Source organism: Camarhynchus parvulus, chromosome 6, assembly GCF_901933205.1.
Source record: "Camarhynchus parvulus chromosome 6, STF_HiC, whole genome shotgun sequence".
Classification (NCBI taxonomy): Eukaryota; Metazoa; Chordata; class Aves; order Passeriformes; family Thraupidae; genus Camarhynchus; species Camarhynchus parvulus.
This window is the reverse complement of record NC_044576.1, coordinates 19074393-19100467: the sequence shown is the minus strand read 5'-3', so window position 1 is coordinate 19100467 and position 26075 is coordinate 19074393. Positions and strand designations below refer to the sequence as shown.

General features: G+C 38.4%; 1 protein-coding gene across 3 annotated transcripts in view; it reads right to left on the bottom strand.

Moving 5' to 3' along the window:
* The window catches only part of HECTD2 (HECT domain E3 ubiquitin protein ligase 2), a 32866-nt gene extending 9235 nt beyond the window's left edge, over positions 1-23631 (bottom strand). For all 3 annotated transcript variants that reach the window (XR_004060843.1, XR_004060844.1, XM_030951391.1), the window contains exons 1-14: positions 23254-23631; positions 18940-19069; positions 15386-15524; positions 13846-13948; positions 12911-13000; positions 12291-12355; positions 11235-11280; positions 10059-10168; positions 8491-8639; positions 6997-7120; positions 6166-6262; positions 5187-5294; positions 3223-3355; positions 268-356 (exon numbers count right to left, since the gene is read on the bottom strand). Coding sequence is in view for 1 of the 3 variants with exons in the window: in XM_030951391.1 (XP_030807251.1) it covers positions 268-356; positions 3223-3355; positions 5187-5294; positions 6166-6262; positions 6997-7120; positions 8491-8639; positions 10059-10168; positions 11235-11280; positions 12291-12355; positions 12911-13000; positions 13846-13948; positions 15386-15524; positions 18940-19069; positions 23254-23505 (1635 nt within the window). In the remaining 2 variants the exon portion in view is untranslated. The remainder of the gene's footprint in view (positions 1-267; positions 357-3222; positions 3356-5186; positions 5295-6165; positions 6263-6996; positions 7121-8490; positions 8640-10058; positions 10169-11234; positions 11281-12290; positions 12356-12910; positions 13001-13845; positions 13949-15385; positions 15525-18939; positions 19070-23253) is intronic.
* Positions 23632-26075: the final 2444 nt, after the last annotated feature.

The following is a 26075-nucleotide window of genomic DNA, read 5'->3' as shown; positions in this document are numbered from 1 at the left end:
GGCTTAAAATTACAACGTATAAACAAAAAGATGCATGTTTAATATTGACTTAGCATTTTCTGACTGTAAAATGTACCATGTACCTACGCACCACCATTTTCTTCCTATTTTTAGTTCACTTGCTTGAACAATATTGAAAAAAATACATTTAAAATGTAACATAGGCGCATACACGACCTTTGAAAAAGCTTGAGCCTGTGCCTTATTCCATCCCCACACCATTCCCAGAATGTCGTTTGGAACATTCTAGCAGACATAAAAGGATACAGCTCCAACCAGTCGGAATTCTGAGTAGTTGTCACATTTAAAGCTGCTGAACCAATGGCACTGTGAGTCCTTGTGGTAGGTGAACATGCCTGCAGAATGGCAACATGACCCTTAAAAAGGCACTGAGCTTTGTAAGAACTCGTACAAAGCCTCCTCTTTCTTACCCATGCACCCCCGGAATGCGCCTGCGGTGCCCACATCCCATGCTTGCTCTCAGGACCCTGCTCCCACCCACGGCAGGGTCTGCAGGCTGGTGCTTGGGAAGGAGCACCAAAGGCAGGGCCAAGCTTGAAGCAGGCTCAAGCCCACCAGCCCTGCTTGGTGCAGGTGCAACACCTTCAGGGCCTCCAGTTGTGGATATTTTGCATTTTCCCTATGCAGTCTGTTTCTTCATTGCACTCCAGCATCGGTACTGCCATAAATATTAACTGTCTAACCAAAAATTTTCTTACTGCAATGTAAACTCACTTCCTCCTCTCTTTTCTAGGTCAATAGCAGATGACAATCTCAAAAAATGCTGGCATGAATCCCATGACACAAACACCATAAGTTTACCTTCTTAGAATAAAAAACTGTAAATGGTTTATGTTATACACACACTACCAGCAAAGGGATATGTTTCATATTTTCTGTCAAAAAATTATACCAGAAAAGTTAAAAAAGCCCCAAACCACACGTACCCTAAAAAAGCCACTCATGGGTCTAAATGACAAGTTAGATCCTACTGAAATCATGAGTATAGATGAGTTTGACTGCTGTTTGCGTCAGATACAGAACATTCTGTTTTAAAGAGTGACAGAAAGTAAAAACCTACACAATGAAAGCAGATAACATCTCTAAAATGCCTAGGAGGTATTGCTCAGAGAAGTAAGACACATTCCACATAAAGGTGCTCTAATGCAGAAGTAAACTGGATAAAATGTGATGGCCTTTTTGAATTTGTTGGGATTAAATGGGCCAAGCTTATTATTGTTGCCAAGGTCTTTACAAACCAAAGCACTGACTAGTTCTAAGCATATCTCGTATGCAATAGCTCACTGTATCTCTGTTTCAAAATAAATTAGGTGAAAAATAATATTTAATTAAAAAATAACCAAATCAAAGTCCTTTTCATTAGAAAAAAAAGGAATGAAAATACAACTTTTCTCAGGGACATCTAGTTCTTATGATAAATTACAGGCAAAAAACTGCCTTCACATTTTCCCCCCCCCCACTCTCCTGAACAATTCAATTTATCTTTTGAACTCTTTTTTGAACTTATCACAAAGGGTGATAGACACTGCCATTAGACATTGACAAAAGCAACAGAACAGCTGCATGTAAGGCAGAGCAAAGCTCACATGCTAAAATATTTTAAGGATGTTGGAACAAAATAGGTTTCGAACCCCATTTATTAATTGTCCACGCCAAGAAAAAGAAAGCATTGCAAAACACACAGGCAGACAAACAGCTGACTTAATTAAGACTTTTTAAATTCCAGGAGTTAAACCTGAAGAATCAGTTAACCAGGAAAGGGTAATAACAGTGACATTTTCCCTTCCAAGCTTCTGACATGTTATTTGCATTACAGACAGCAGAGGATACAGTCCCTTTTCCAAGGGACAAGAATATTTCTGAACTCCTCCCACACTTGGCTGATAGTCGTAACAATGAAAGAATTTGCACTTTAAAGTAAGGAAGCCTGCCAGAGATAGTGAAAAAATAAATTACTCTGACTGTTTCCAAACTCATCAGTTACCAAGCTCTGCTGACATCTTTTTTACTAACGAAACTGTCAAACTTACAGAATGCTTTCTGCAGGATAAATTGTTTCCTATTAAGGTTGCTATCACCAATGTCATGTCTTCACACAGACCACATTTCCTGTAGCCCTGGAAAAAGGGCTACAGGCAAATAATCTCAGCAGATATGACGACAAAATTATGACTTAAAATTCTGTACCTTTAGAAGTAGTCCTAATAACAATAAAGGACCATGATTTTAAGGGACATGAACACTTCCAGGCAAAGACAGGCAAGCTCAATGACTATCAGGTGTTATGCTCAAGTCCCTGGAAATCAATTTAAAAGTCATCCTGGCAACACTTTGATGCACTAAGTCATCAGTAATGTATCCATGCATAGAGGAAAGCTCATCAGAATGGTGAATAAAACACATCCAGATCCATCTACACCACTATAAAACAAGTGGATAGAACTGCTTGTTTATGACTGCTCATTCATATCTTACAACCTCCTGTTTAACCAAAAAGCCTTACTTTTTTTTCCCCTTGGGCATGAAATGTCCTTATAGGCTCACAAGCCCTGGTAACAGCAGAGTTAGGCTTTTTCATTCAGGCTCACACCTGCTATACTGTCTCTGCTCCTGACTGAAGGACATCTCTTTTCTGAGATTACTCCAGACCCCTTTAAGAATACTGACTACACAGATACCACAAACAGAACGTATGACAACAAAGATTCAAGTAAAAACTAACCTCTACCTATCCTAGTCACAGAAACAGTACTAGAATGTGCAGGCAGTCTCAGGACCAAAAAAAATCCCCATTGATACATGAGAGACCAACGTTGGCAGTTTGTCAGAACCCAGCATAGTAACAGCACCCAACTATAGTTGCTGACAAAACCCAGAAATGCTCCCTCCCTAAACTAGCAATATGAAGACAACTAAGGGCAGAAAGAGAAAATGCAGCATGTGAAGAAATAGGGAAGGATGGTAAATGATAAACCAATACATTTGGCCTTATCTCCACTTGAATATTTGCTAAACCACTGAGCTGTTTTAGGCTGAGATAACTTCCTTCATAACTAACAGCTAAGCTATTAGAAAGTTTATGTTTTGGATTTGTGCTAAAAAAGTGTTTATAATACAAAGAAATTTCCATTATTGCTGAGTAGTGCTTACACAGAATCGGAACAAATTCTCACAATCTACTTAAAAATTATGAGGACTCACCATAATCTGGGTGAAAAATCTGCCGAATCAAAAGCAGAAACCATTCCTTTGTCAGGCCACCCATATCAAGACCAGCTTCTCCTACAAATGTGACTTTCAACTTCTTTTTCAGATCTGCCTTCTTCCTTGCGAGCTATTGTGAAACAGATAAGGCAGAAGAAAAAGGACATTGAACATATTATCACAACCACTAGCCATAGAGAACACATCTCAGACTCTGCTCTACTCCTCTCACTTCGCTGAAACCATTAATTTGCATAATTTTCTACTAATAGGTCAAAACTATATTAAAACAATGATTGAATTGCAGAAGCAAGACAATTATGAGTACTTGACATCATCAACTACTTTGCACATGGTGGCACTCTCAGGGCTTGAAAAGAAGTTAGGTGGTGTACAAACAGGCTCAAAAAGAATTAGATATAATGAATTGAATTTGTCTGGAATATTTCAGACCTACATAATTTTTTAACTTCTACTGTGCTACCAGAAGAAAATGACAAATTATAGAAGTAGTTAGACATAATTTAGAAAAATTTAGAAACAGGGAAGTAAGCTAACACTTTCAATATTTGGACACCATTTGGTTCTGTGTAAGATGCCTGCCAGCAAGTATCAGCTGCTTTTTACAACTGTTTTTTAGACAATGGTAACAAGCACTTTTCATTGCCTTGCTCTAAGAGATAGCATTTCATGCAGGTACACAAAAAATCTGCAAAGAATTAGATTACAGCCTTTTACAATTAACAGTGATCTTTCAGACTGAGTCTCTAAGCAAGCTTCCTTTAAACCACTAATTACTGTCCAGCTCCAGAGAAAGTGTTTAAACCAGCAAAGAACATGCATGTGCTAAAATAATTTCCATGTTGTTAGTTGCTCAAGTAAATTCCTATTACATAGATTTTATAACTGTAAGTATTTCTGTTATTTGAAACAAGCTATTTATTAGCTGAAGTGATTTTCCTTTGCAAATTTTTCAAACTTGAAATACAAGTAAGATATCTTCACTCTCCACCTGCTGGTCCCCATAAATTTGAAAATATTAATATAATGCATTCTTACTTATCTCTGAGATGGGTAGAAGAAAACATTGGAAATAAACAGGAGAATATTTCAACTGTAAAAACTTCTGAATTTGCTGTTGGTTATTTTAGTGTGGTTAATAAAATGACAATGCCTGAGAAAAAGCAATATTACCAATTATATTTCTTTTCTCTTAGGAGAAAAGGCCAAAAATAGACAGGTTTTAAGATAGGAAAATAAAATTTAAACTTACATTTTATGACATGAGTCATCAGAATTTGTTTGATGCTGTTTTCACTACCTGGACTTATTTTTCAGTATCATCAGGCTGTTCTCAATGTTGAGAAAGAGAGGGAACTAAATTTCACTAAATAATGTTAATTAGTAAGGTTCAGTGGATACTGAAGAATTGCCTACTTTAATGGACACATCTGTTTCATTTCTAAAAAAGGAAAACTTACATTGAAGAATGTGAAGAATTAGTTAAAAGAATTTAAGACTAGAAAGCCCAAAATTATTCTTAAAGAATAGAGAAGGAAAATAAAAATATTAAAATAATTAGAACAGAACAACCTCATTAGTGATTAGTTACATACTATTCATGCTGCTATCATGGAATCAAGTCCTACAGAAATTGATAATTATGCACTGTATTTTTAACAGAAGATTACAAATACAAATACAGACCATGTGCAAGCATGTACGTTTGTTATGCGTTTAGCTATGGAGCACTATGAGCACAGGAAATGAATTTCAAAATGTCTAACCCAATGTGTTCTGCAGCACTACAATTTTGACAGTAATAAAATTATCTTTATTTAGTATTATGTAGTTATATTCCTAAACTCTTCATGCAAAAGATTTAAATATGAGTTATCAAATTGAAATCTAACAATAGCTACTCTACAGCAACACACAATTTAATTTTATGTTTTTGTTACCTCATCAAGAGAATCACTAACAAGGTGTGTCCTCCTCACTTTGACATTAAGGAATAACATATTCATGTCAGGCTTCTGTCTGCGAGAGACTTTATCCACAAGGCTTTGCTATTTGAATGAAAAAGAAACATCACACATGCAGTATCTTCACTTGAAGAAAAGGTGTCACACTTGTTAACTGTAAAAAGGTCTCAGTATCGTGTATTGAAGACATTTCCCTGACACTGTAACTGCTTCAGTCTCTTCCAGGAGATGGAGAGAAATTTCTTTTCTACTGCAGCTACCTTCTACACGACATTTGAACTAACATCTTGGGAGGCTGAACAAGAGGGTGGCACTTCCCAAATTGTTAAAAATATACCCACAAGATTTTGGAAATTGGCTTATGCTTTAATTAGTTATTCACAAGGTATATCCTGCAAGACAGGAGTGAATAGGTGGTGGTGCTGCCACACAAGGCACTGAGGAAAAGAGTGTCACCTATCACCTGCAGAAAACTACTGCTGAGGGAGGCAGACAATACCTCTTTCCAAACACAAGAGGCTGCTCAGAAGCTGTACCTCTTCCATGACCTGAAAGGATACAGCTGAATCTTGGTCTTCCATGACTACACACCTCCACAGAATAAAATACAGTTCCAAATTCTCATGGAATTTTTCTTCCTCAGTCATTGTGTTAATTTAACACGCTAGCATGTTACGCTGGTTTCTCAAAAGAGGAAAAAAAGTAAGTCAATACTAGAAGCTATTCTCTAAAACACTGCTCTCTATAAGGATCCTGAAACGAAGTACACAAAAAGAATAAAAATACTCAGAGAACTCAGCATGGACATCTATAGACTATTCATAGTAAAATGGTTTAAGTTCTTCAGGGTAGTCAGGAATACTAGAAGTTGTAACGACAGGTGTAATATCAGTCTGGCAAATACTCATAAAGTACCAATGGATGATACATAAATATTTACCATTGAGGGACTTACCCGTGCAATACTTATCATTTGTTGTTCTGAGTCCCTTTGAATAATAACTTTTTTTGCTGCTATAGAAATAATAAATGGGTATTGACAGAAAGAAAACCTAACAAGAGAAAAGAAGATTAAATATTTTCTTTCTAGCATACTATTTTCATTTTAAGAATATAGGAGTGAATTATCATTCAGTAAGTAATTCCTCCCCAATAATTTGCAAATAGCTGCTGGTTTTTTCACTTTGTATATAGTGATACTTGACTCACTAGAACAAACTGTTATTTGAAAATACTGCTAGAAACTGAAATTAGTAATACTTATCTCTTCTCGTTTGGGTTTTTTTGTGGTTTGTTTTGTTTGGTTGGTTTTTTCCCTTCTCAAGTAGAATATCAGGTATCAGACAGAAGAGCAGCCTGAAATACCTGATTTAGTGGAGCAAATCATGGTCTCCAAGTTTTCCCCAACTACTGCTGAAGGCAAGGAAAATGCCTATGAATGTATTGGAGGCTAAAATATGTCTGTAGTAAGACACAGTCAGAAGTCTATACCAATAATTAATAAAATTACTTTATTATCATCCCTATTTTACATATTTTCTCTAGTTTGCAAAGGCAGAATGAGATTTATCTCAGACGATCTCACATCCATGCAGTAGCAAGTAAGTAGGAGCTATGTTTTTACAATAAAATTATACAGTATTTAACGAGGATCTATACAGACATAAATGGTGTGCATATCATACGCAGATACTATACATCCTCTACATTGAATACAGATATACATAGCATAGATACAATGCTTTGAAGTACTACTCAACAAGAAACAACCAGTAATTTCTCTTACCTGTGAGAATTCCCATAGCATTGCCAGTTATGATATTCTTCCATAAGATCAATATGATCAAGTGTAGAATTATAGAAATCCGTATATGAAATAATAGGAGGGCTAATCAGACTATTGGCAGCATCTGCAAAGAAAACACAAAAGTCTTTTAATATAGTGCCTAGGTTCAGCACATCTCATTTCTTGGCATCATGAGCACCAGTGATCTCAAAAACTTTAAGCCAAGTCTAAAATAATACAAAAAATTAATAACTTAGTTACAGAACTTAGCTCAGTCTTAGCTACAGAACTGTAGCTACAACATAACACTATACAACATCACATTAATTGCTGTAGAAAACAGTAAATCCCTAGTTCAGCCCACTTATGATAAGGGAACCTCAGTTTGACTCTGGTTTCCTTACTGACACACACTAAATTAAGCTTTTATGGATAAAGGGTTCTATGTTCTGCTGGAATTGATGAAAAAGCAGTTTGATAAATGAAAGTGTTTAAGAAATCCATACAATTTCAAGCAGCTATGGCTAGAAAATATACATTTTTTCCAATATACCGTCTAGACATGCACAGAAATTAAGTACTTGACCAAAGGAAGAAAGCCAATTCACATTTAAGCTGTCATGATATAATGGCATTCATAAAATGTTAAACAGCTAGTACGTTTTCTCCATTTACACTTCAGCATAATATAATTTTGGTCAGTCAGACACAAAGCAGCTCTTTTCCCAGAATTTAGGAACAAGCAACTCTTTCATAGATGACTATAAGCACATCTTGGGTTTAGATACAGGTGTGCTAACGTGCCTAACTCTGGACAGGTAGGACTGTGCAGAAGACTTCTAAGTAGAAGTTTTAGGTTGACAGTGAAAACATCTTAATTCCAATTTTAATTTTTATTTGGTGGTTTAGTCTTCTCCTAAAACAGAGAAAGTAAATACTCTAATCACCACTTGGCAGCAGTTAAGAAGGTTTACATTTGCATTAGTCAAATTTGCTGTGCTCTATGCTGAATTGAGCAGGAATTCATTTTTTAAGCTGTAGTTTTGGATGTAAGAGGCACATGCATTGCCTAAGTTCCTTTAGATGCTATATAGTTCTGTGGGGGTAGGTGAGTTACAGAAGAAATTCTGGCAGCTACAAGTTTAAGACAGTTTATTTTATAAATCTAAGGGAAACCTTAACCATTGGTTATCTCTGTGGATTTCTGTTGGAACAATCTTCAGCTGTTGTCACGGGAAAACTCTGCGTAACAATTATCCTCTACTGGAAAGCAAGTAGGAAGACTTACCAGAAGACTCTTGCTTACTACATTTTAGCATTTTATTGTAGTTTGTACTGTGCCACCGTCATTATCAGTCTTCCCCAGAAGAGGAGCAGTAAAAACTATCCTCACCCAGTATGTGTGTGCATGTGTATAAAACAAACCCTATATACACACACAAATATACATATAAAAATATATACATGCCCACACAGTTCAAGAAAAATACCTACTAAATAAAGCCAGGACTTTTGTTGCTGATGGAATCCACCAGGTACATTTCACCATAGGTGGAAACTCTTCAGGTTTTGCAGGAAACAGCCGTAAAGAAATAAATTGCAGTAACCTGTCCACCACCTGCTTGAACCTCTTCTGTGAAATCCTAAAATAAACATGCTGCATTTACTCTCATGTGATCACTGTCTACACTAGAGTTTATCAAATTTCAATTTTTTAAAAAAATTCCCTCATTAAAAATTTTAAATTCAATTTTAATTATTTAAATAACTATTTGTTATTTGCTTTTGTCCTGTACATAAAAACAAAATTCTAAATGTAAAGTTTGAAAAAGCATGCTTTTAAATATTGACACATGGTAATTCTCTTCAGTACACCCCTAACTATGCTCTTTAAGTCTGTGGAAAAATAAAAACAAGAGCAACAGAATCATTATCTGTTCTTGACTTTTTGTGAACAAAACAAAAATCCTTATCAATTTCACTCCACACTCTGAATACTGACGAATTCTGATTTATTTTGAGATACATGGTCCTTTTAAATAAAAAGTGGTATATGCTTCATATGCTTGTGCCATGTGCACATTTTAAATTACGTGCTGCACCACTTCCATAATAGCACAACAATACACATACATGTGTAGACATGTTAAAATAGCCTTTTCTAAACAAGAGCTCTCCTATTTTAATGGTTTCCATTTCTAATACAGACTTTAGGACTAAAAACATTAATATGTCTACTGCATCCTTAACTAAAAGTGGAAACCTCAGTTTTAAATGCAGTTCCAATGAAGTAATATTTTACCACAATTTTAAGCAAATCTGGACATAGGGAGGGGGAGGGAAATTGAATTACCATCGTTGCAGAGAAGAAAATCGTTAATTAAGATTTCCTAGGAGAACTGGAAATCGCATATCTGGCCAAACTTAGTTTTTACCTCAAACAGAATTTTTGCTCAGTCAGTACATGGAAGGCAATCTGCATACAAACCTAGGAGCTGCTCTTTGGGCAGTTACCCCCATATGACTTTTTTAGTGAGGTGCTCTTATGAGTTCTTTCAATTAATTACAAATCTAATGCCCTAACCACACTCTCTCACCACCTTTATTGCACTAGGGAGCCAGGCCTCTAGCACCGTTGTGGATTCTATATATAACAGCAACATTACAATATCTTTTGCAATTTACGTGAGATTAAACTTTATTTAAATAAAGATCATAAAGATGTTTGTTTTAATAATACCATGTAAACATATAAATAAAAATTTACACACAAGGTTATTTTGCATATGTTATCAAAAATAACTCTGATAAGTAATTTTGCGATTAAGGCTTTTCTGCAGAAGTATAATAATTTTTATACATTATGTACATTTTGCATCTATAAATCAGTATCACTTAGTGGACTATGTCCACATGTATTTGAAAGCAACAAAACCAATCTCTTTAGTCAATTAAATTAATTTTCATATAATTTATAAAACAGTCAACATCAATGGAAATACAGAACAATTGTAATCCTAGAAATGGAATTTGTAATGTGGGGTTTTGGTTTTTTGTTTTACTTTTTAGACCAGTGCACTAGGAAATGATGGTCAGCTTCTGTTAAGGCTGCTATCTGTCTTAGCAAGTGAGCATAGATGACATAAGTAGAAGTGTTACTAAATTGAGGATTCTGAAAAAGATTAAAAAAAGTGTTAGGTTAATAAACTGCATAAAGGGAAAAAAGTCATTAGGATTTTTTTCTTATGTTTGTTGTTGCCAGTACAATTACACAAGAAAGTAGTTCACCAAACAGCTGGGACAGAGGTAAAACTATGGGAAAAAACAACTCACAACTTCTGTATTGTAAAAATACAATTTTTTTTCCCCCAAAAGAAAGCCCGCAGGTAGCCCAAAAGCAGCAGTCAAAATTCTGGATCATTCTTTACATTGTAACACAAACTACACTCCTCTAAGTGATGTGGTTTTCGTATTAGTAATACAAATTCTTATAGCTCCTGTCTATCCCATATCAATCCAAACTAATTTTCCCTCTATTCCATGTGTTCACATATTCCCTTATTTTAGCAGGAGACATTATTTTTAATTCACAGCTAGTATATACCACCCCAGAGAAGAAAACTATTGTCTCAATAAATCAAATTGCCATTTGATATTCTCAAATAGCAGCAGAAACTGCTTTTTGTGTGCAAAGGTGTTAGGTACACTAGCAAAATATAAAGGGGAAATCTGCTACAAATGCAAGCCAACATAGCAGCAAAGGCAAGAGGTGACCACAGACAGAAATCAGACATTGTAACCAGTCAGACAGACTGAAAAAAGTCAGCCAGACAGAATGAATAAAATGCAACACTGGAGAAAGTCACAGCAATATCAGTGCATATACTGAAACTTTCGGAGTTACAGCATCCTAATACAGCAAATCTGGGAATAATGACAACATAAGAACAAATAAATAGGTAAAATATTTATTCTTCCAACACAGAAAATAAAAGCAAACAATTACTTGTTGCATAGACTAAAACAATGCACTAATAGACCTTTCCCCATCAACTGTCTTCCATTAAGCTCCCATTCCCATCATGCATAACACTTTTTCCATATTTTAACGCATTCTTACAACAGGAAATTGGATGTGAAGTATCTCAGTTTATATAAACTATCTTGTTTGCACAGTATACTGGTTTATAGATTGTAAGTTGACACATACTTACATAAAAATACTGTATTTTCCTTACCTGTAAAAGTATACAATATGCTCTAAGATCATCCTTTGTTCGTGGCCTATGAAGGAATGAAATTACAAACAAAACCATATGGATCCATAATTTACAGATATTAAGAGTCATGAAATCATGGATGCTTTTATTTTGCTTTGCTGATATGTATAGAATACCATATTAAAGAATCTTCACTGCTCTCAAAAACTGAAAAGGTCATTTACAGATTCTGACAATTCTCTAAAAGTAGCAGGCCATTTATTATCTGTCTTCTTAAAACATGATAGAAGGAAAAAAAGGGTCAGAATTGAGGACTCAAAGGCATTCTAAAGAGGGAATTCAGCATTATTGTCTATCTCAAGTGACACCATAAAGGAGTTTATTTGCTCCTCTTTGATATTTCCTGCAAGAATTCTCCATACACTTCTACCACTGCAGCCTCTGTACTCCTTCACGTTTATCAAGGCTTTTACATAACCACAAATACACGCAGCAACAGCACAAAAAACAAGTTGGAGAAAGGGGTTGCCAAGACCTGGGTCACATGTGAGCTACAACAAGCCACTGTCTCTTGTTATACCTTTTTATAAATTACACTATGCATTCTCACTTCTATTACTTCATGCTAAGATGCTGTCATCTCCAAAAACCTCCTGCTTTTTGCCTATCCCTTCTGCATCTTGTACTGCTCTTTCTGCAGTGCTACCTCACACAAACAGTATTGTGAAGTAAACTTTGGATCAGGGAACTGTCCTGGTTGCTGTTGGGGGATAGACAATGAGAATAAGTTTTAACCTAGTTAAATTCTTAAATTCATCTCACAGTTAAGAAGTCCAAAGAAATGCCCCGGCAACAAGCAGCTGAGATTTGGTGACAGAATACATGGCTGCGTATGGATCCGTCTCTCAGAGGTTCAAGGCCAGCTTACAGAGCTCAAGATGTATTTCAGCAGATTTGCAAAAAGAATTAAGTTCTTGTGTATCAAATAAGTTGCACCACATTTTCTTTCTTTGCCTAAAGCAATAAATATAAAACATATAGCAGATTTAAGTTTCAAACATTTATTATAATTACCCTGTCCATTCTTGCAGTAGACCATTAATTATTCCTTTTAGGACTGACTTCTGAACATCTTGAGGCTATGAAGAAAGGAGAGGAAAAATAATATCTGAAGTAATTACACATATTCAATACAAGGCATTGTACAAACAAGCAACTTTGCTATGCTTATATTTCAAGACAGCTAAGAAATCTTTTGTGTTATGATGCTGATCTCCTAAATATCTTCCTCACAGATGTACTAGGTGAGTGTGGGGTTGTGCCAATGGTGCCTTTCAACACTTATATCCTGTAAATATAATTTCTAAACTACTCCTGTCCTTAGTATACTAGGCAGAGGACCTACATTTTACTATTCCCATCCTCGCAGTTTTTTTATTTCTCACCATGCAGTCCCATCACAGCCATGTAATATCTCTAAGATATGCAGTCTTTAAGAACTACCGCAATATAAACTATGCTTTACTAGAAGGAAAATTTTCCTCCTCTTTTACTAGAGCAGCTGTCAGGATTCTATGACAATTCTCATGGGATCATCTGAAGTATGTTTTGAGAGATTCTTCAGAAATCATGCCTATCTGGGAAAAATTTTGGTATAAAATGGTATAAAACATGAATTCTTTTTCTCTACTTACAGTATTCAATAAGGCATCATAGACAACATTCACAAATTTTGCATCGATTCCAGAGTCCTCAATGGTATTAAATGGAGAATTGGTATCTTTCTGTAAGTTAGATAATACATGAAGCATTTTGAATATTTTATAGCTATCTTTAATATGTAAGTTTAACAGCAAGCTTAGGAAAACACGTTCAGATATAAGTATTCCCTTAATCAAGACATAAGAACATAAGTTTCCTTAATTAGCATGCTAAAGACAGAGCAAAACAATATTCATGTTGGCATTCTATTTTCAAAATATAAGAGGGTTTCAAATAATGAATTACATTGAACTTTCATCTTTATTGTTGATCCATTATCAGACAAAGGCAAGAAAATTTTAAGCATTCAGTATTTATTAAATAACTAAAGGTCACAGGTTATTTCATCCAGGCTCAGATCCTACCATCCATTTTAAATATCATAAGCACAGTTTGCTCTATAATAGTCAGGAAATAATAATTTAGCAAGAATTCAGAAAGACAAATATAACAGTTCCCAGGAAAACCAAGTATGCCATCATAACACATGAACAGCTACAATAGAGCCCATACAACATCTTTTTTTTTAGGGGTATGGAATTTCTGTTTCCAGATTTGCCTGGGCCTCTGCCTTAGCATGGATGTTTTAAAACTGTAATTTGTGTAGAAAGTACTCACACAGTCACAGTGTCACAAACAAACTACATACTGGAATTTTAAAGGTCCACAAACTTGAAATAAAATTGCTTAACTGGAATCAATAAATCAATGCAATAACAAATTGTCTACAAAAGGCAGGTGAGATCATGACAAAATTATCTGAGTGGCCTTGAATACCTGGCTGAAAGCCTTTAACAGATATTTTTGGAAACATTTTGAAGATACAAAGCATTGTAATTACTAAATAGTATTAGGAATTATTTTCTACCTTAAATGCAGCATTTATCTCCAAGAAAGAATCAAAAGTTGTAGAATAAAAATTATGTACAGCTTTCCAATCTCCCGATGCCTTCGACTTTTCCATATCATCCCTAGAGAAAATATATTCAAATACTGGTAATGGTTTGATCTTGCCAGCCACTTAGACCTTAAAATGCACTGTAACTTTAAGCTTTTCTCACTAAGCACACTTAGAAGACAGACGAGTATAATATGTGTATCTTTCTAACCTCTTCTTTGTCATTTAAAGATCATGGTATTATAAGAGAACAAAAGCATATTTTGTGTTTGATAAACCTGAGCAATGTCTTTTATTCAAAATGTTAATTCACAATGTCACAGTTCAGCGTGTTAGGACAAATAATTAGCAGAACAGAATTAAGCTGCAGCTACACTGATATGATAAAGTTTCTCAGAGTTAGTATGATGGTGCTTAAACTACTCAAATTCACTAGAATTTCTCAACGTTTTCTTTCTTTTAAATTTTTTCAAATAGAACTAAATCTTAGGCACAGATGGTCAATCTAAGGTGGTTAATCTTAGACAAGGTGGTCAATGGTGACAGTCAACGTGGTTTCACTAAGGGCAAATTGTGCCTGACAAATTTGGTGGCCTTCTACAGTAGGGTTACAGTGCTGGTGGATGATGGAAGAATTATGTCATCTACCCGGACCTGTGCAAGGCCTTCCTCTGGAAGCTGCTTCCTCTCACTGCGCTGCAGGCTGTGCAAGAAATCCTCAGCATAAGGAAATCCAAACCCAGCTCAGTGCAGGGAGCAGCTGCCAGATCCAACTGAGAAGGACCTAGCCCTGCCCGGAGGATGGCAACCATGGGAGAGGGGAAATGGAGAGGTGGTGGGGGCTCACAGCTGGGGATTCAAATGGACAGGACAAGGGCTAATGGCTTTAACCTTCAGGCTGATTTAGATCAGATGTAAGGAAGAAGTTTTTTACAAACAACTGCCGCAGGTTGTCTAGAGGCAATAGTCAATAAATACAAAAATCTGAATGTGGAAAAAAATTCAGCTCGTTGGATCACCTGAATACCAGGAAAGAATCACCTCTTTGCAAATTTTCCTTTATAGCTCTTTTTCTTTCTCACAAAATACACACCGAATAATCAAAAAGTGTCCCTTTTCCTCCCTAGAAGCACAAAATTTCAAACATGGAAGAGAGAAATAATTGCCAGTATAACAAAAACACCTAAGACTGCATGGGCTTTGCCAGCCTACAATAAGCCATACATATTCTTTTCCAAAACTAATGCTCACTGCATTTCTAATTCTGAAGTGTGTGTTTTGCCATTTTCTGTGTGGTACAACAGTTCAACCTAGAAAAAATATTTTGATGGTTTTCACAGCAACAGAGTTATCAATCCCACCACCACAACCAGATTAATTCCTTGCCAGTCTTACTGAAACTGTTTCCTCATCTGAGATTAACAAAATCAAATGTATGAATTAGGTCAAAATGAAAAGAATTCCAAAGAAAGGAAGAAAGCACATTTCTAGGAACATCAATATAACTTACTGAAAATCTTTCACAGTTTTGGTTCGAATTGGAAGGGAAGGTTCAGGAGGAATTGGTGCTTTCAGTTCCTGGGGTAACGTATCCATCGACATGCGCTTCTTTTGCCGTACATCCAGGCAAAGAGCTGGTAGGTCCCTCCCTTAAAAGAAAGGTAAAGAAGAGCAAATACAATGCATCTGACACAAATAAACTGGTACTAGGAAAAAAATAAAACTCCAAGTGTTTGATTCTAACTCTTTAAAAAAGTATTTTTCTTACCATGTGCACATGCAGACACAATGGAAAATTTGGCTAACTAACAAAAACAGCAGGGATGCCAATTATTGTATTTCCAATGTAGATTGTAAATTTTCAATATACAAACTGCAACACTGGTGTTCCTTACAGCTAAGAAAAATCTCATGCATGACCATACCAAAGTCCAACTATCATATAAGGACAAGACTTCTGTCCATTTTTTGACACTCTGATATAGAATTTTAGCTACAGATGACTGTAAAACATCTACAGCTTCCACAGAGAATCTCTAAAGAAAAAAAAAATTGCCTTTTCCATTTAGTTGTCTTACACAGAATTAGTGGTGAAACAGAAACATATTTGAACACTTCTTTTTAATACATTTGGCTACCTATTCTAGTACAATTCGCAGTGCTTTGCCAAGGTCTTTCTATTCTACTCCTTCCTTTCTATTGATCTGAGAATAGTTGATCAGATTAGCATGGCAAGACTTGACAACAGCTACAGTGAGAGGAGAGACGAGGCTGCCTCTGTGTCTGACACAGCTCCAAAACACACCCGCCACAGGCCAACGCTGAGCCCAGCAGTGACAATGGTATAGCACCCCTGTGACAATATACTTAGGAAAGTGTAAAAAAAAACTGCACAGCAGCTGAGAGAGAGGAAGGATTAAAAAAAAAAGGAAGAAAAAAAAGAGAGAAACTACCCTACAGACACTCACATGAGTGGAAAAGAAGGAGAAGGAGGAGGTGAGTCAGGGTCTAGAGCAGAGAATTCCCTGCAGCCAGTGGAGAGCCAATGCCTGATCAGGCTGCTGGCAGAATTGGAGAGAAGTTGAGAACAAGGGAAGGTGTGGCAAGCAGGGAAGGTGTTTTGAGTTTTGTTTCTGTTTAGTTTAACTGGCAGTAAATTAATATCCTCAAGTCTGTTCCGCCTATGATGAAAATCGGAAAGTGTACTCCCAGCCTTTACCTCAATCCATGAGCTTTTTCATCCTATTTTCTCCCCAAGTCCTGTTGAGGAGGGGAAGCCACAGAGCAGCTTGGTGGGTGGGTGTCTGGCAGTCAGCCAAGGTAAGCCCACCCAAAACATGAAAAAATATTTCCACTGCATTTCCAACACTCATTTTGACAGTGTCTTCACAAACATCCTCAAACATTCTTACAGTCTGATTTATGCTGCTCGTTTATAAAAGCATTTACGTGAATTGTGACTTATGTTTGGGATAAAAGACATTATATAAAATAAAAGCGTCCTCAAAAGTCATACATATTTAATGAAAATCCTCTATGAATTGTATAAGACCCCTCTAAGCCTTTTTGAAGATTTGTTTTTTTTAAATTAACTAAACATCAAAGTAGTATCACTACACGGCTGCCTACTCCATTTATCACAGCAGGGAAACAGATGCTATAAAAGTCCCAGGAATCCAAAAGCAGATTTTTTTCTCTCATGCTCATGACAGAGTCATTGTCTGTGTGACTTAACTCAGCCACCATTCATGAGATAACAGATCAGAGCTGTCCTCAATCCCCTGAGGATCGCATCAATTACTGATATGGAACCTTGTCCATTCTCACAGATGGAATTTTAACCATTTTAGAAAAGAGTAGTAATTGAAAAAAACAGAGTAGACATACAGATAATAAATTAACCCAAGCCAAGGCGCCAAACCATCCAACCATGCATATGTTCTGCTATTGAATACCATTCTCTGAAAGCAGGATGGACTGATTTTAAAGAATCTAAGAATTTGTCTTATTTTTATACTCTGAGAATAACAAGTGTTTTGATTTAACTTTCATTCTGTCTTCTCAATTTTAAATGGATTAAACATTGAGTTATAACCAGCTGAACACACTGAATGAGCAAAACATTCCTTCTACATCTGTAGAAGAGACATCTGCTAGCAGACACTGCTTCTCAATTCAGTAAATTGAGGCTGCAGGTGCTAAGCTGGTAACTTGCACCCTGTCAGCAACGTCACCTTCTTTGAAATACATGCAGTTTAATTTACATGCACTAAAATTGATTTTTAATAGTATCTTTAACACATATGGTCAACTTCAGTATGTTTTGTCATCATTCAAATTTATTTGTACATAGGTTTATTTGCTCTTCTGCCAGTAAAGAATACTAATTAAGATCCATCACTGGAGTTTCATTGAGCAGAAATGGGAAATTTTTTGTATTGAGCTGATAAACAGCAATAACACAATATTACAAGACAAGAAAGAACAGTAATTTCTGGCTTCTTGCCCAGTTACATCAAGTAAAGATTCAGCTGTGCACGACTGCTCAAGAAATGATCAAAAACTTTGATGAAGAAAATCTCCTTGATACAAAGCAGAAAGTTTTGCAGTATAGCTAACAGGACTAATAAAAGATTATTTTAGTAAGAATTTAATGCTGCAAGTTATAAACCACCTTTTCCTGTACAACTTTGAAACTGACAATACTTGTCAACAGTTTTGTTTCAACGTTGCACTACTGAGATCTCTCAGTGCAGTGTCTTTCCCGCCTCAATTTCACTGAGCGCTATAAAGACTTAGTGAACCACAGTACAATAAGTCTGAAGGGGACTTGCTCAGAGACAAGATCAATACAAACCTGACAAATGTTTGTACAGTGTTTTATGAAAAGTCCCAAATTACTGAATTCCTAGCCCAAAAGTCAAATAAAAATTCCAGGTCTAACCACAACATCATCTCATCTAGGCTTCATTATTCTAGCCTACCATACTTAATACAGAGCTACACTTTCTATCTTTTCATCAAGTACTGTTACCTCATCACAGGATAACAACCTTCCTTCTCACTTATAAAGTCTTCAGAACTCACTGTTTCCTGTGCATTTTACTTTTTGCCATCACTGGCCTTCATCTTCACTGAAAAACACCATCTCTCAGCAACTGCCTCCCTTATAAAAATCTTATGCTTGCCTCATTCCCACCATCCTTCAGATGGCAATAAAATAATTATCTCCAAAGTTCTGACAATTTCTAGAGACACTGCCTGATTGCAGCTAGACAAATATCTGCAGATAAACTGCTGAATCAGTACCTTTCTCTAAAGTTTCAGATAGTTATTCCATCCTCCAGATCTATTTATTTTTTCTTATCCAACTTGTCTCTATGACACAACCTCCACTGAGGATGGGCTATCATATATCTCACTGCCTCTACAATGTACAACACAGCATAATTGAATGAAATCTTGATTTCCAGATTTTCTGGCACTACCAAAATACAAATACTGGCAGAAAACCGAGCACCTTCTAAACTTGGTAACTAAGTAACAGGTATTTTTTTCTCTTACCATTTTTGATGTTGGGTATAACAAGTTGTGTAGGTGAATTTCTGTTTCCGATGTCTTCTTTCTTTTGGTTGATAGTTGTGATGAAATTGCTGAAAGTGGAAAACTGATTTTTGGCTCCTTCCTCCAACCCCTGTAATTAAGATGACAGTATGCTCTAAAGGGCTAATACATTACTGCTGTAATAATCTTCCTAGTGAGGCTTTTACACAGAATTCTTAAATACCTTTTAAATCAGACTGGTAATAACTGAATAAAACATAAATAATGATTCTGCAAGTTTGTTTCAAATTGATTCAGGAGAGGTACCATAAAATTCCTTTCAATTACATTAAAAACTCAACCGTTAATTTGCCGGATATGAAGATATCCTTGGATTTCTGTGAGGAAAACACCATACAATTAGGATGCTGTCAATAATATTCTAACTTTCTGTATTCTAATGTCTACTTTTATACTTCTCACTACATCCAGCTCAGTTTAAACAGAAGAAAGTGTCACATATCCCTTTTTCCAAATAGCCCTAACATAGTCAAGTAGTATAGACAAATCTCCCAAGACTTAAAATGTGGGGCCAAAAATTCTAACCTCTAAAAAAAGTTGAATACTGACTACCTGGCTAAAACTCCCTAATGATTCAAAATGGTCAGCATCTGCTGCCACTGAAGAAAGGCTTACCAACAAAACTTGGTTAACAAAGTGCTAAAAGACTCCCTGCTTGAGCACCTGTACATGCTGTCACCAAGGAGCCTGCATAAGTCTCTGCTGGGAAGTGTTGAGCACTAATGTGTTTTAACAGCAACAGAAGTGAAATCACACATCAGACTTCCAAAGGATTGTGCCAATTAGTCTGTTGGCTTATCAGCACAGGGGGCTATTAGATATAGCTATTCACTAGAGAATTTGCAAAGCATAGGTGGGGTTAAGAGGCTTGCCCAAGATGACAGAAATCTCATGATGAATATTTTAATTTTCTTCTCAATTCCAAGTCATCAGTTGATATCAGAAGAAGGTAGATCAACTCAAAAAAAAATATACATACCCTTCCTGCACATCATGATTTTCAACCTCACAGTAACCTAAAGACTCATTTTCCTGATCTGTGCTCTCAGTTAGAAAAATGTTTCCACACAAACCAAAACTTTAATTCTGCAAATGAGAATACAGGTTCTCATGTAATATCCTACCAAATTTTTTGAACCAGTACATTTCCCTTTTCCCTTAACAGAAATACATTTAGACTAAGACATGCAGTCAGAGTTCTAAGAAAAGCATTTCACTTCCACCACAACATCCTGAAAAAACACCAAGGGTAATAATACAGCCCATAAACCTACCACACCACAGTGTACACAAGCTGGTACACTGCCAGAAATTTTAAATAACTGTGGCACATACAGCTATTTTTCTATGGCTCATAACTCACTAAATTGTAAATTTGAGCAATCATCAGGGCTTCAGGCTTTAAAAATATCAAATTTCAATTTCTAAAATTTCTATTTTTACCAGCTTTCAATTTCTAGCTCTACATTCCTCGTATGCAACAAACATTCCAAAATAAAATGTAATTACCTGTGTAATTTTCAGATTAACATTTCTTTTTATTCTATAACTTTTGAAATATTATTACGATGACTCTTAAAAATCATGTGGCACATGATCGGAGTAAAACAGACCCTAGACAAACAGTGACTGAAAAAGAACTTTTAAACAACTCCAGATCTGAGGTTAATCTGCTCCATCACAAAATGTGTGCTGCAGGCAAAAAAGCTATGAAGCACAGACTAGTCTAATTACGATTATTAAGGAATAGATAGCAGAGATAATTGAAAAAAGGAGTTTTTGTTAAATAAATTATTGTGACAGCCTTTTTGACTGACTTAGCTTTCTAGGTTTTACTCCAGCCATGTCACTGAAATATTACAGGTGAACAGTTTCTTAAAAACTTTCTCCTTACTGTCACTTCTGTCAGCAGTGATCATAAAGAACAAAATCTGCATCCCCTCTTTAACTCCATCATTCTGTTTCAAGTACAGTTCCAAGAATATTAGACAAACATATGGACTAAGGCTTTATTGGGAGGCCCTGGAAGGAAACTTCACACTCATTAATGAGAAACTCTGACAACCCACGAGGGAGTAATCTAGGGCAAGTGCACAGCACCATGTCATGCTTAAAAATTTTGTAGGAGGTCATTGGGCTTTTAGAGCCTAAGACTCTACAAGCACACTGCCACCAGAAAACTGAACATCCACTATCCCCTCCCACCCACCAAAAGGAATGAATATGCTAGGAGGGAGTAAGAGGACCAAAGTAATCTTTAGTCCTTTTTTAAGGTCATATTAATAACCCACAACTCTGCTGGCTTCTTAGTGGAAGCTTTCCAAAGCACTAAGCCCCACCATAAGACTGGAGAGTTACTAGCATCGTACTTTATAAAACTGTATTTTTCATTATTGAAGTTAAATGAAATGGTGAAAACAAGTCAAAATGTTTCAAAGAGCACATATAGACTGCTTTCTCAGAAGAGACAAAAGATCATCTAGAAGAGCTTCTGGAAAATCCTGTGTTAGCCCTAACATTGCTTACTCAAGACCCTTATGTATATGGCAAGCAAAGAGTAGTGAGGATGAAAAGATTTTCTTCCCTGTGCAAGAAGATGTGGAGGACATTCAGATTTCCCAAAGGCATATGACAATGGAACAGGCTGCACTAGAAGCAGGATTTTCCCTTCCATTCATAGCTTGAAAGGTGCAACTTTGGACTGTTTTTCCTTTACAGAAGTCTCTAACTGTTCTGGTTTATTAGGGAGCAAATTACTTAGCTTTCCACAAGTTTCTTCCCAGAATGTGAATGCTGACACCCAAACTATCACCTCTCTGGTGATAGTCTATGACATCTCTCCACAAAACTCTCTCTCTACTCCCCCTGTAACACGCTACTGAACCCCAAGTAAGGCTCTTGGTAAATTCAAACCCTGCCCTGCACCTGACACACAACCACACCCAGCCAGGTCAGAGCTCCTCTGCAGCAGGTCCACTCAGACAGATTCTGACTGGGGCCAGCACTTCAGAGGTACATGATGGATGTCCAGCTATGATGTTCGCCTGGTTCTTTAAGGTAGCTGGAATTCTATATGGCCATCCAGGGGCACACATTTTCCATTAGCTGAGCTAAGCCTGACACATTTTAGGCCAGCACTTTTATCTTTATTCTAAGGGACGGGCTTTTACCATTCAAAGTCTAAGCTGGAGATAATCAAAGGTAGGAAAAACTCCTGGGCACTTGTCCATTACAGATTTCTCCCACCAAATCGGTATTTGAATCACAAGAATAAATATATTCTTGCACATCCTGACAGATTTACAAAGCTGAAAGTCTTTCAGAAGATTGGAACATTTAGGCAAAACACAAAATTGGCAGAATTGCTCCAAGGAGTTTGCATACAATTACTCAGCTTAACATCACAATTATTTCCTGACAGTTATAAATATTATATGTGCAATCTTTTAAATTCAAATTATGAATTTAAATAAATGATAATTTAAATGATAATAAGTCCAATGCCTATCAGAACTGCTGCACTAAAATCTCCTAAGTGTATTGCTACAGGATTAGTAACATTTTTGTTCAGTTGTTGGACTGAAGTAACTTAACATGTTCTAATGTTAAGCTATGTAAGATATCCAACTCGTTGGGATTGGAATTTTTGGGAAAATTTTATGTTCTGTAATATTGTATAGTCAGCAGAAAGAAAAGCCCAACTCTGGTATAATTAAAAACCTCAAAAAGGTGTCTGAAAGGAAGTTATTCTGGCAAATATCCCTCCTCCATTTTTTTTCTCTGCATTAATTCATTCATCATTTCATCAAAATGTTCTGTGATCTTTGCTTCAACACCAAAAAAAAAGGAACTATTTTTAAAGAAAAAGTTAAAAATACAGAAGTAGTCCCCAGCTACCTCTCTCCATCAAGTGTATTAGAGCTGAAACCCTCCACCCCCGAGAGCCCTTAATGAACATTCACAATGCTGCAAACCCTCAGTCATGACTAACCCGACAGAGCAGACCGTTGTAAAATGTTAACTATAAGTGGATGGAGAATTTATAGCTTCATTATGTCATTGCTTACAGATGCACTTGTTATTTTTAAGAAACTTGAATGAAAGCCTCTCAACGGAAAGGAACATGAAAGAAAACGAAGACGATGATTCCCCCCATCCCTTTCTCCTCGCAAATGAAGCGGCAAACACAGCAAACGAACACGGAGTGGCACAGGCGGGCCCGCGGGCGGCTGCCCGGGCGCCGACGGGACTTACCCCGGCAGCCGCGGTGGACGCCGACGGGATGGGCGGCAATTTCTCTCCCTCCTTTTCCTTTTCTTTTTCCTTTTCTTTTTCCTTTTCTTTTTCCTTTTCCTTCTCCCCTTCTCCCTCTTCTTCCTCCTCCTCGCCACCCTCCTCGGCTGACGGGGCCGCGGCGCTGCCCTGGCTCAGCTCCGCTCCCGGTGGATGCCCCTCGCCGGGGCCGGGGGCCAGCTCGGCGGCAGCCGGCGGGCTCTGCAGCGACATGGTCCCGCTCCCGGTCCCGGCAGCCTCTCAGTGCCGTCGGCACCCGCGACCCCGCGCCCTCCTCTTCTCCTCCCTCCAAGGAGCCCCGGCGGGGACCCTCAGCTCCGCCGCTCCGCTCGGCCGCCGCGGCACTGCAGCAGCCGTGCTGCTCCCGGGCGCCCAGACACCCCCGCACGGCGGGGCGGAGCGCAGCGCAGCGCAGCCCGGCCGCCCCCGCCGCGGCCCCGGCGAGCAGGGGAGCGCGGGACGCGGCGCAGCGGGAGGCGCCGCCGGAGCCGCTGCCCGGGAGCGCCCTCGGCCGCCGCGCCACCTACAGACCACGGGCAGCAGGAGGGGCCGCCGCCGCCGCCGCCGCCATGCTGCTCATGGGCGGCTTGTGGAAACGCGCCTGGCGGCCGGGGCGCGGCGCGGGGGGAGCGGAGGATACGGCGGCGGAAACTCCGCGGCGCAGGAACCGGCGCGGGGCTGCGGCTGGCCCCGGCGCAGCCGCCCTGGCAAGGGGTGCCGGGCAGGCACCCGGGAGTGGCGACGAGGAAATAGACGAGTAATAAACAAATATAAACACAAATATATAATATATAAAAAATATACAGCTGGGCGAAGGGCCTTCGGGGCGGATACCGGTAGGCACGGCCGCGCCTCCGTCACGCCAGGTGGTGCCGGGTGCTGCTCTGCCGGCACAGGCCGTGCTGGCAGTGGCACCTCTCACACCCCCTGGGGCCGTGCCAGCCGTGCCACCTCTCACACCCCCCTGGGGCCGTGCCGGCAAGTGGCACCTCTCACACCCCCCTGGGGCAGTGGCGCCTCTCACACTATCCTGAGGCCGTGCCAGCTCTCACACTGTCCTGGGCCGTGCTGGCAGTGGCACCTCTCACCCCGCGCTGTCACCCCACGGCACGTTCCTCGCCGCTTCGGGTCACGCTCCAACGAGAAAATACAGAAATCGTCCAATCATTAAAGTTGAAAAAGCCCTTCGAGATGATCAAGTCCAACCTTCGACCAAATAACACCGTGCCCACTATACCATATGGTGGAGTCGAAGCCCTATTGCGAAGGACTGCACCGTATCATGGGGAATGAACGCGTAACCGATGTGCGAGCGTGGTCCTGTCCGTGCTGGCAAAGCCAGAGCGGCGCCAGGGCTGTGCAGCGGTCGGTCCTGGCGCTCCCTTCGGGCAGGGCTCGGGCAGCCGGAGGCGGTACCGCTGTCAGAGCCCCAGGGCAGCTCCCATGCTGTGCTGGAGCCTTGCTGTAAGTGTGTGAAGAAATGCCATCTTCAGAAGAGGTGCTGTGTTGAACTGGTTGCAAGACACCATCTAGACCAGATGTCACACGTGCTGGCTTGGTACTGACCCGCCACTTGGCTTGGTAGGTGAAGCTGCAGGAACCCTGCTGCGTGAGAGGGGGACAATGTTTTGTACACCAACCTACATCCAGTTTAAGCTCTTCAAACCCCTAGCTGCCAGATGAGACAAGTTTCCTTCAGACCACTCTAATTTTGTGTCTGAAGAAGAGTTTTTCTCCCAGCTTCAGGAACAGAGTGTGAATAGCATTACAGACTGCGTGAAACAAATCTTCAAAATTGTTTTTCAGGTGGTGGAAAACCACGTGATGGTTTTTCTGAGCACTGGCACTACATAAGTAGCTCCTGCAGGAGCTGTGGGAAATATTTCTGTAAGAGTCATAAAAGCAATGGCACAATAGGTACTGCAGTGTTAATCTAACACATTGAAAAAGGCTTTTCCTTTCTGAAGGAACTGGCAGACCTGGAGTTTTTTTAGGTTTCATTAAGAAATGGCTTTGTCTCCTTACCAAGTTAAATATGAGATCTGGTTTTCCAAGAAGTTCGCTCTCCTCACTGTGGTTACTTCCCAGTGGCTTTCAGCAGTTTGCATGAATAAGTGGCCTATTGCACTTAAAACAAAGCCCCCCAAACACTCACTCATCTTTTTCCTTTCCATGCCAAGAAACAACATAATGATAGTAATTTCAACAGCTTCAATACAAGCAGCTTTGCACCCAGTGGCAGTCCCCAGCTAGAAATAAATGGCACAACTGTTTTGTGGAGCTGTGCCAGCTTGAAACATCGAAGGATTTGCTCCATTGAGCCTACAAAGAGAGCAAAATAAAGAAAAAATATATGTAGAAAGGCAAGTATAGAAACAAATTAATACTTTTTTTCAGTTCCATTGAGCTATAAAGGCCTGATTTTTGACAGTGTCAAAAACACTGAAATAGTTTTCTACCAAGCTTAGCTCACAAAAAAGCTAATGCAACATCAAAGACATCAACTTCTGTTGTCCATGCTCTCCTGTGCTATTTGAAGCTCAAGTGCTCTATTGAACTGAACTAATTCAGATGAATATTTTGACTCATGACAATTATGAAAATAGGCACAAAAATTTCTTCCTATTTTTGTAAGAGAGTGAAATGACCATATACTGAACTAGCAAACACATTTTCTTACTTTTAACTAATGTAGCATACATCTGGTGCCCAGAGTTTGAAACTAAAAGTATTTCAATATCATTCATAGATCCACAAGGGAGTCAAAGATATAACCACAACTG